Source organism: Mandrillus leucophaeus, unplaced genomic scaffold (assembly GCF_000951045.1).
Source record: "Mandrillus leucophaeus isolate KB7577 unplaced genomic scaffold, Mleu.le_1.0 Scaffold379, whole genome shotgun sequence".
In the NCBI taxonomy this organism is placed as follows: Eukaryota; Metazoa; Chordata; class Mammalia; order Primates; family Cercopithecidae; genus Mandrillus; species Mandrillus leucophaeus.
Window position 1 is genome coordinate 1,366,142 of NW_012104020.1, and position 10,646 is coordinate 1,376,787.

Below are 10,646 nucleotides of genomic sequence, written 5' to 3' on the forward strand. Positions count from 1 at the left end.
AAATACATGACACAAACTGATAGAATTGAAAGGAGAAGCAAATTCACAATTATAGTTGGAGACTTCAACATCCTTCTCTCAGTAATTGATCTCTTTGGCTGCTCTGAGACTACTCTGGAATGAACCAAGAGTGAATGAGTGCACAGATGTGGGTAGAGTTTTCAAAAAGGTATCATATATGGGCCGGACACGGTGGTTCATGCCTGTAATCCCAGCAATTTGGGAGGGCGAGTCGGGCGGATCACCTGAGGTCGGGAGTTCGAGACCAGCCTGACCAACATGGAGAAACCCCGTCTGTACTAAAAATACAAAACTAGCCGGGCCTGGTGGCACATACCTGTAATCTCAGCTACTCGGGAGGCTGAGGCAGGAGAATCGCTTGAACCCAGGAGGTGGAGGTTGCGGTAACCGAGTTCGCGCCTTTGCATTCTAGCCTGGGCAACAAGAGCGAAACTCCGTCTCAAAAAAATAAATAAATAAAAATAAAAAATAATTTTGGTCCCATGTAAGGTATTATTAATACATGGATTTTCATTTTTCGCCTAATTATCCTGAACCAGTTAAACTGAACACTTGGAAGTGGGTAGGGGGAATATCGATAGCCATGGCCGTGGTTTTCAAACTTGAGTATCAGAATTACCCGCGGGTTAAAATTCAGATAACTCTCTCCACTCCAAAACTTCTGATTCGGCGGGTTTGGGGTGGGGCCCGAGAATTTGTCATTTTAACAATATCTCCCGTTGTGGTGATGCCGCTGGTCGCAGAACCACACTCTGGAACAACTGGCCTAGAACGTTGTCATTCTTTTCTCCTACAGATTTTGAGGCAGCCGGTGGGCTCCGAAACAAAACAGAGGCCACGGGATCCGATTCCCAGTACGGTGGAGGTGACTCAAACCAGCCACTCAACAGACAAGCAGAATCCGGGCCACCCAAAGCCGCGCGAGAGTTTAAGTGACGTCATCGGCGTCAGCGTCACGGTGGCGTCGGCCACGTTCAGCGGACACGGGAGCAAGATGGCGATTCCGGGCAGGCAGTGAGTGATGCGGGAGTTAGGGTCAGGCTGGGGGATGAGAAACTACGGCGACTGTGTCTTTGGCCGAGGAGTTTTAAATGCGCTGGAAGTGAAGGGACTGTGTCTTCAAGGGTACAGACGGGAAAAAACGAGAAGTCCTGAGGAACGTAGATTCCCCTCCCCCGTACATTTTCCAGGATGGAAGCTCGAAGTTTGAGGGAGAAACTTGTGAGGAAATAAAGGAAGTTAGGCTGAGGGGCAGAGAGCGAGACTTTTCTATTTTCCAAAAGCTCGGTCTGAGGCCCCTCAGTCTTGCTTCCTACCCCGCGCTTGAGTTTCTCCCCGCTTGGATGCTCTCAGGGGCAGTGTGAAGAGAGACAATTCCTGGCTTCCTTAGAGGGCCTTGTTCTCCTTGGCAGAAGCTCAAGTCCTGATTCCCGCCCTTCCTTCTCCTTTTAGGAATATTGTTCTGAGAAGCCACAGAAAAAGGGTAGGCATATAGGAAATTGGGATATACGTTGCCGCAAAAGAGACAAATACTGTACGTACTTGAAAGGTTTACCTTTGATGTGTAATCCTTAGTTTTGATGCGGCCTCCCGTGATCTCCGCATCTTAAAGGCCAAAACGTGAGAAACTGAAGGAGGTGGATCTGATGGGATGGTTCGCTTAGCAAAGCACGTGATCTTAATAAAGTGTAATGCGAACTTGCCCCATGGCTACTTGGGTTTCTCAGTTAATCTTTTAAAAATTTTAGTGAGTTACACTATCCAGTCAGTTCTTAGAAACTGTATAAGTACACAGTAGGAAAAAAAAAATCTGGCCATTTTCTTGACTTGTTAGACCACAAGGATAATTGAAAGCATTTAAAAATCTTTGGTGGACATGAACTAAACTTTCCACTACACATTTTTTTTAAAAAATGTTACCGTCACTTCGCCATCTTAAAACATTTCTGAACTTTTCATTTACTTCTCTTCTTTGATAAAAATGGTATTCGAGTTTGGCCCGTGTCCACGTATGATCACTTAAAGTAATAATTATAGAATCTTACGGCATGTTAGAATTTTGACATCACTGAGAAGCAGAAACAGTCTGTTATGTGTTCATAAAGCTTATGACATGTTTTGATTTGGTAGCTTCATGTGGAAGAGATAGTAGATGTATTTGTTAACATTTAAACATAATGGTTTAATTTCTATTTCAAAAAATATATATGCAGGTATGGGCTTATTTTGCCAAAGAAAACACAGCAGTTGCACCCTGTTTTGCAAAAACCATCAGTGTTTGGGAATGATTCTGATGATGATGATGAGGTAAGGAAACCTGTTTTACTCGTACATTGTTGGAAATGTAAATTTTTTAAAAATTGAACTTGCGACTCTGATACCTTTGCCTTTGTTATTTGTCAGTACAGTGAAGTATAATTTACAGAACTGTCAAAAAGGAATGTGTAAAGAAAGCAGCTCCACCGATTTTTTAAAATATTTTTTTCCCTCTAAAAGCTGTGAACTTTACCTTTAAACAAATACACAGTCTTTTCAGACTACTGAAATTGTCATAACAAAATTGTTGGTGTAAAGATCCCTAGGTATGGGAAAAAAAAAAAAAGATCCCTAGGTATGAGTTATTAAGATGTCACCAATTTCCTACAAATTTTTATTAGCAAAAGCAGTTTTTAATTTGTTAACCATGAGCTAAGATCACTATATAACAGTTCTTAACAACACTACTTTTTTTAAATTCAGTGTCTGCCAAATGTAATTGCTCAGTTTTAATCGTGGTAGTAAATAATTACCCTTGATAGTACTACAATAACATCTAATATAAAAATTTTCTATTACTTTGGGAGACCGAGACGGGTGGATCACAAGGTCAGGAGATTGAGACCATCCTGACTAACACAGTGAAACCCCGTCTCTACTAAAAAAAATATAAAAAACCTAGCCAGGCGAGGTGGCAGGCACCTGTAGTCCCAGCTACTCAGGAGGCTGAGGCAGGGGAATGGCATAAACCCGGGAGGCGGAGCTTGCAGTGAGCCGAGATCCGGCCACTGCACTCCAGCCTGGGCGACAGAGCGAGACTCCGTCTCAAAAAAAAAAAAATTTTCTATTTTAGCAGCCAAAACTTTTTCTGTGAAACCCACAGTTATATATCAGAAACAACCACATATGTGTGCTTTTCTTTTTTTTTTTTTTTTTTTTTTTTTTTGAGTCTTGCACAGTTGCCAAGGCTGAAGTGCAATGCCGTGATCTCGGCTCACTGCAACCTCCGCTTCCTGGGTTCAAGCTATTCTCTTGCCTAAGCTTCTTGAGTAGTTGGGATTACAGGCACCTGCCATCATGTCCACCTAAGTTTTGTATATTTTTAATATTTTTTGTAGAGACAGGGTTTCACCATATTGGCCAGGCTAGTCTCGAACTCCTGACCTGAGGTGATCCACCTACCTCAGCCTCCCAAAGTGCTGGGATTACAGGTGTGAGCCACCACGCCCAGTAAATGTGTGCTTTTCTAATACTCCTGTCATGTTTTAATATTTTTTTTTCTTTTTTTTTTGGGACAGAGTTTCGCTCTTGTTACCTAGGCTGAAGGGCGATGGTGCAATCTTGGCTCACTGCAACCTCTGCCTCCTAGGTTCAAGTGATTCTTCTGCTTCAGCCTCCCGAGTAGCTGGGGTTACAGGTGCCTGCCACCATGCCCGGCTAATTTTTTTGTTGTTGTTGTATTTTTAGTATTTTTTGTATTTTTAATATTTTTTGTATATTTAGTAGATTTTCCTGCCTCAGCCTCCTGAGTAGCTGGGATTACAGGTGCCCCACCACCACGCCCAGCTAATTTTTATATTTTTAGGAGAGATGGGGTTTCACCATGTTGGCCAGGCTGGTCTTGAACCCAACCTCAGGTGATCCACTCACCTCGGCCTCCCAAAGTGCTGGGATTACAGACATGAGCCACTGTGCCCAGCCTCTTTTTTTTTTTTTTTCAGATGGAGTCTCCCTCTGTTGCCTAGGCTGGAGTGCAGTGGTGCAATTTCAGCTCACCGCAACCTCTGCCCCCTAGGTTCAAGCGATTCTCCTGCCTCAGCCTGCTGAGTAGCAGGGATTACAGGAACGCACCATCCCACCTGGCTAATGCTTGTATTTTTAGTAGAGGTGGGAATTCACCATGTTGATCAGGCTGGTCTCAAACTCCTGACCTCAGGTGATTCACCCACCTTGGCCTCCCAAAGTGCTGGGATTACAGGCATGACCCACTGCGCCTGGCCGTTTTTCAGTTTTTATTATATAATAGCATGGGTAGATAATTGAACATATTTGATATTTCTTTGCTACTTTGGAAGACATTGGCTCTGTATGGCTCACACTTGCTAAAAATTGAGGTATCATTTACATATAAAATTCTCAGATTTTAAGTGCTTGATGATTTTTGACAAATGTATATGCCCCAATCAAGATTTAAAACGTTTCGCTCTCTCCCAAAAGGCCTTCCATACCCTGCTGCAGTCAGTCTACCTCTCCACTTGCTGCCCTAGACAAGTGCTTGTATTTCTATCACTAGATTAGTTTCGCTTGTTACAGAATTTCATATAAAAACTATCATACAGTATGTACTCTTTTATGTCTGACTTACTCCACTCAGTATAATGCCAGATTTATCCAGTAGTTGTAGAATCACTTTTTTCTTAAAATGGATTTTTTCCCGCTTAACAGTGACTTAAGTTTTTCTTCCATTTTTCTGTTTTTATTTCTTCATAAAATTTTAGAGTAATTGACATAAGAACTGAATCAAGGTTACTAGTTAAATCTCCATTTCTGCGTAGCCAACTAGAATATTTTCAAATGGAATACTGAGGAAGTTACTAATTACAACTTTTGAATTTTTAATTATGTTGTTTCATTAATATTTAATACCTACTATAGGTTAAGAGTTGATCAGTTTTGCACCTGTAACCTCTGTACTTTTTATTATGTAGTACCCTTTTAACAGCTTTTTTGGGACCATATATAGTGTTGCTTTCAACCAGTGTCTAGTCTAGTGGGGAAGACGGACATGTGAATATGAATATAAAGCAGACTGAAGTTTGAAAAGGAAACTAATATACTGAGGATTCCTGTGTGCTTATACTTTATTTGATCTTGAGGATCACTCTGTGATGTATTATTTCATTTTACAGGTCAGAAAATTGAAGCTCAGGTTAAGTAATTTGTTCAAGGCCATGTGGCTGATAAATAAGTGTCAGGATTGGGATTTGAACACAGGCGTATCTGACCTTCAAACCTATACTATTCGTTCTTCTGTCTTGCCTTGTTTTAACAATAGAGTTACAGAATGTGAATGAAATGTAGAGAATGAAATGATTCACTTTGCAGGAATAAGCATTTAAATAACATTCGAGGCTGGTTTAGATTAAAATAGGCAAAAATAGAGGTGGAAATAATTTCAGTTGGGAGAGAACAGCAAGAAATACAGAATGACATACAAGTACAAGGCATTTTTGTGGAATACTGTATCTGGAGAATAGGGTGTATAGGAAAAAAGTGTTGCAGATGAGGTTGTAACAGGATTGGGCCAGATTGTGGAGTACCTTAAATTTTTTGTATAAAATTTCAACTTTATATTTTTAAGTAGTTTTTGAGCAATTTGGTAATATTATCGCACTTTTACCTTAGGAAGATAACTCTTGAATTGTAAAGCAAAGAAAGGGAGAAATGAGAGATAAAGTTCAAAATGCTCGTTAGCAAAGCTTGTTAGAAGGCTTTTTTAGCAGTTCAGGTGAGAGATCTTAACCTAGTTTGAGGTCAGTGGGAATGAATGGGGAAAAATGTGAGAGATACCACAGAAATAAGTAGGACCTGGCAGCCACATTGAATATATGGGAAAGTAAAGAGATGAGTCCTTATGCAAGATCCTTTTTTTTTTTTTTTTGGTCATCATTTTTCCTTGTTAAAAAAATGTGTAATTCACACACTGTATACTTTACCCTTTTAAAGTGTACAATTCACGGGTTTTTTTTTTTTGTTTTTTTTTTTTTGAGACGGAGTCTCGCTCTATCGCCCAGGCTGGAGTGCAGTGGCACAATCTCAGCTCACTGCAACCTCTGCCTCCCAGGTTCAAGCAATTCTCCTGCCTCAGCCTCCTGAGTAGCTGGGATTACAGGCACCCACCACCAAGCCCAGCTAATTTTTGTATTTTTAGTAGAGATGGGGTTTCGCCATGTTGGTCAGGCTGGTCTCGAACCCCTGACCTCGTGATCCACCTGCCTCAGCCTCCCAGAGTGCTGGGATTACAGGCGTGAGCCACCGCGCCTGGCCAATTCACTGATTTTTAAGAGTTGTGCAGGCATCACCACTATTTAGAACATTTTCCTCACCCAGAAAGAAACTGTGTACCCATTACCATCACTCCCCATTCTCCCCACCCCTAAACCCTGGCAGACACTAATTTACTTTCTGTTTCTATGGGTTTGCCTATTCTGCACATTTCATATAAATAGAATCATGCAATAGGCTGTCTTTTGTGTCTGACTTCTTTCACTTAGCATGATATTCTCATGATCGTAACGTGTCAATACTCTTTATCACTGAATAATATTCCATTGTATGAATGTACCGTATTTTATCTGTCAGTGGTAGGCATTTGGGTTTTTCCCAATTTCTGGCACTATAAATACTTGTGTATAGGTTTTTTGTGTGGACATGTTTTCATTTCTATTGGATATTGTATTGGATATATACCTAGGATAGAATTTCTGGTTCATATGATAACTCTGGTTTTATTTATGTGTATATTTTTTGAGACAGAGTTTGGCTCATCACCCAGGCTGGAGTGCAATGGCATGATCTCAGCTCATTGCAGTCTCTGCCTCCCTGTTTCAAGCAGTTCTTCCGCCTCAGCCTCCTAAGTAGCTGGGGTTACAGGCATGTGCCACCATGCCTGGCTAATTTTGTACTTTTAGTAGAAATGGATTTTTACCATGTTGGCCAGCCTGGTTTCTTTGACCTTCCAGTCAAAGCCAATGGACAAGGGAGCTACAGCTTATTTCTTAGTGAACGGAATATAAAACCATTCTTTAGAATAATTTCCTTACCTATAAAAAAAAAAATCAGTCCGGTTAATTCCAGCTTGTCTTTTTACTGAGAAGTAAATTTCTTAGTTGAGTATATTTAAATATTTGTGAGATTTGGCCAGGCACAATGGCTCAGGCCTGTAATCCCAGCACTTTGGGAGGCTGAGGTGGGCAGATCACTTGAGATCAGTAGTTCAAGACCAGCCTGGCCAACATGGTGAAACCCCATCTCTACTAAAAATACAAAAATTAGCTGGACATCATGGTGGGCACCTGTAATCCCAGCTACTCAGGCCAAGGCAGGAGAATTGCTTGAACCCTGGAGCCAGAGGTTGCAGTGAGCTAAGATCGAGCCACTGTACTCCAGCCTGGGCGACAGAATAAAACTCCGTCTCAAAAAAAGATTTAAAAAAATTGTGAAATTTGACTATATATTAAAATCTCTTTCATAATTAGTCAACAATTTAAGCAGCAGTTAAATTATTAGTGCTGTGGAAAATACAGAAGAAAGATAGTTTCTTATTCCCCTCCTGAGGAGAGGGCTTGATACACTTGGGAAGGAGCTGCTATGAAGCCAACTTAATCTTTTCTTTTCATCAATTCAGCAGAAGCATTTAAGATCAGATTTTGTCTCTAGTGGTCCAGCAGAGGGAGCCCTAGCACATGAATTGTTTTCCTTTTGTGCTTGCATCCGGGGTTAGTTTAGTGGGAAAGTGGTAGTCTGTCCCTTTTAATTGTAATTTAAGCATTTCCTCCTTTCTTTTTTGAGACAGAGACAGAGTCTGGCTCTGTCACCCAGGCTGGAGTGCAGTGGCGCAATCTCAGGTCACTGCAGCCTCCACCTCCCAGGTTCAAGCAATTCTTGTGCCTCAGCCTCCCAAGTAGCTGGGATCACAGGCATGCGCCACCAGGCCCAGCTAATTTTTGTATTTTTTGTAGAGATGGGGTTTTGCCATGTTGGCCAGGCTGGTCTTGAACTCCTGGCCTCAAGGGATCTGCCTGCCTCAGCCTCCCAAAGTGCTGTGATTGCAGGCGTGAGCCACCATGCCCAGTCTAGTAGAAATTGTCAGAACAAATTAGAACTAATTATCATTTTGTTCAAGGTGGGAGAGATGGTGGGGGGGGGGTGAAAGTTTTTACACCATATGAGTAAGAAAGCATATTCTGATGCTGCTCTCAATTCATAAGTAAGTGGTTTTGCTGTCATCATAATATATTTAATCTTTTTTTTTTTTCCCAATCCTCTCTTTTCTGGTTTCACTGTCACCATGTTCATTCTTTTCTCTTGGATTATTTTAATTGTTTCATAACTACTTTCCTTATTATCTGTCTCCTCAAATTATTTCAGATATTGTTGTCAGATTGATCTTCATAAAGCAGTTATAATCACTGATCCTCAGTCCTGAACGTTATTATATTTAAAATCTAATCTTGACTTTGGAAACTTTCTCTGTTCTTTGCCCCTAAAATGCATATTAGTATTTTCTCCTAACTGTTCCTTCATAAAAAGTACACTGTCGTGCTTGCAGTTTTTCACAGCTCTGCTTTTCTTTACAGTGCAAGTCTTCTCCCCATTTTTTTAATGTCTAAATTATAGCCATCCTTCAAAACCCAGTGCAAAACCTACTTCTTTCAAGATACCTTCTTTGATTTTCCTCACTGGAAAGAATCTCTTCTTTTTTCTTACATTGTTATTGCACTTAGCTTTTAAAATCTTGCATTATAAGTTGTTTACATACATGTCTTGTCACTGTACTAGATAAAGTATGAGCTCTGTGAGTTAGGATCTGGCCATCTAGCCTAGCTTCATTTTAATTTTTTGAAACAGAGTCTTCCTCCCAAAGGATTACAAGCATGAGCCACTATGCCTGGCATAGGCTAGCTTCTAAAAATCAGTAAGATTATTTATTCAGGTGTTTTAGCTGTCTGTTTTGTAAAGAGCCAGGTAGTAAATGTTTTAGGCCTTGCAGGGCAACTGTACAACTTCAGTCTCAGTGTGAAAGCAGCCATTAGGCAGTACATAAATTATGAGCATGAGTAATAAATGTGTTTTAATAAAACTTTATTTACAAAAATGGAGATGGGCTGTATTTGACCCATAGCCTATAACTTGCTGACCACTGGTCTGTATGATTGTTCTTAAAAGTATTTGTGATAGCCGGGCGCGGTGGCTCAAGCCTGTAATCCCAGCACTTTGGGAGGCCAAGATGGGCGAATCACGAGGTCAGGAGATCAAGACCATCCTGGCTAACACGGTGAAACCCCGTCTCTACTAAAAAAATACAAAAAAACTAGCCGGGTGAGGTAGCGGGAGCCTGTAGTCCCAGCTGCTTGGGAGGCTGAGGCAGGAGAATGGCGTAAACCCGGAAGGCAGAGCTTGCAGTGAGCTGAGATCCGGCCACTGCACTCCAGCCTGGGCGACAGAGCGAGACTCCATCTCAAAAAAAAAAAAAAGTATTTGTGATAACAAATATTTCACGAGTGTTGTAAGTGACCAAAATGGTTAGATGTTGCGTGACAGATTAAACGTTGAACTCCTTTTTAGATGTTTATCTATGATAAATGCCTGCCCATTTTGCAGAGCATAATGAATTTTCCTTTTAATGTCAGCAATTGAAATGTTTATTTCTAAACAATGGTATACTGGTGAAATCTAGTTTTGTAGCATAATTTATATGCCACTAAGAGATACGATGTATACAATCTGAAAATTGTTGCACTTTTTTTGGAGGCGAGGTTTTGCTCTGCTGCCCAGGCTGGAGTGCAGTGGTATGATCACGGCTCACTACAACCTTGACCTTCTGGGCTCAAGTGATCCTCTCACTTCAACACTCCAGTAGCTGGCACCACAGGGATATGTCATCACATCCGGCTAATTTGTTTATTTTTTGTAGAGATAGGGTCTCCCTTTGTTGCCCAGGCTGGTCTCAAACTCCTGGCCTCAAGCAATCCTCCTGCCTCAGCCTCCCAAAGTGTTGGGATTACAGGTGCGAACTACTGTAACTGGTCTGGTTGTGGCTTTTAGATAAAGAGACAAAACTTTTTAACCACTTTAAAAGAGAGTGTTAAGTTTAGATAGCTAAAATTTATTAACTTAGTTTTACATTTTATTTATATTACTTCTTCTTATTATTGTTATTTCCATTTCTTGAGACAAGATCTTGCCCTTTCACCCAGGCTGGAGTACAGTTTGTGCAATCGCAACTCATGGCAGCCTCAACCTCCCAGGCCGAAGCACGCCTCCCACCTCAGCCTCCCAAGTAGCTGGGACTACAGTCATGCACTACTATGCCTGCTTAATTTTTTTTTATTTTTTGTTGAGATAGAGTCTCACTATGTTGCCTAGGCTCTTCTGGAGCTCCTGGCTTCAAACGATCCTCCTGCCTCAGCCTCCCAAAGTACTGGGATTAGAAGTGTGAGCCACTAAGCCCAGCCTCCACTAGTCTTTTTAACCATTGTTTTCCATTTCTGAGGTCTTTGACTTAATTTCATAGTTTTTCAACATGTGCTCATTGGGGCATTATTTCTTAAGCTTTTGATTGTTTTTTTGTTTTTCTTTTTTTTTTT

At 41.0% G+C, this 10,646-nt stretch overlaps 1 protein-coding gene across 4 annotated transcripts in view; it reads left to right on the forward strand.

The window, feature by feature from the left end:
* Positions 1–986: 986 nt before the first annotated feature.
* The window catches only part of NSRP1 (nuclear speckle splicing regulatory protein 1), a 65,992-nt gene continuing 56,332 nt past the window's right edge, over positions 987–10,646 (forward strand). The window contains exons 1-3 of one of the 4 annotated variants that reach the window (XM_011990377.1): positions 1,001–1,035; positions 1,474–1,504; positions 2,235–2,328. Coding sequence is in view for 1 of the 4 variants with exons in the window: in XM_011990376.1 (XP_011845766.1) it covers positions 1,016–1,035; positions 2,235–2,328 (114 nt within the window). In the remaining 3 variants the exon portion in view is untranslated. Of the gene's footprint in view, positions 1,036–1,473; positions 1,505–2,234; positions 2,329–10,646 lie in introns of all 4 variants that reach the window. The other 3 variants (XM_011990376.1, XM_011990379.1, XM_011990378.1) reach the window with 3 other exon arrangements.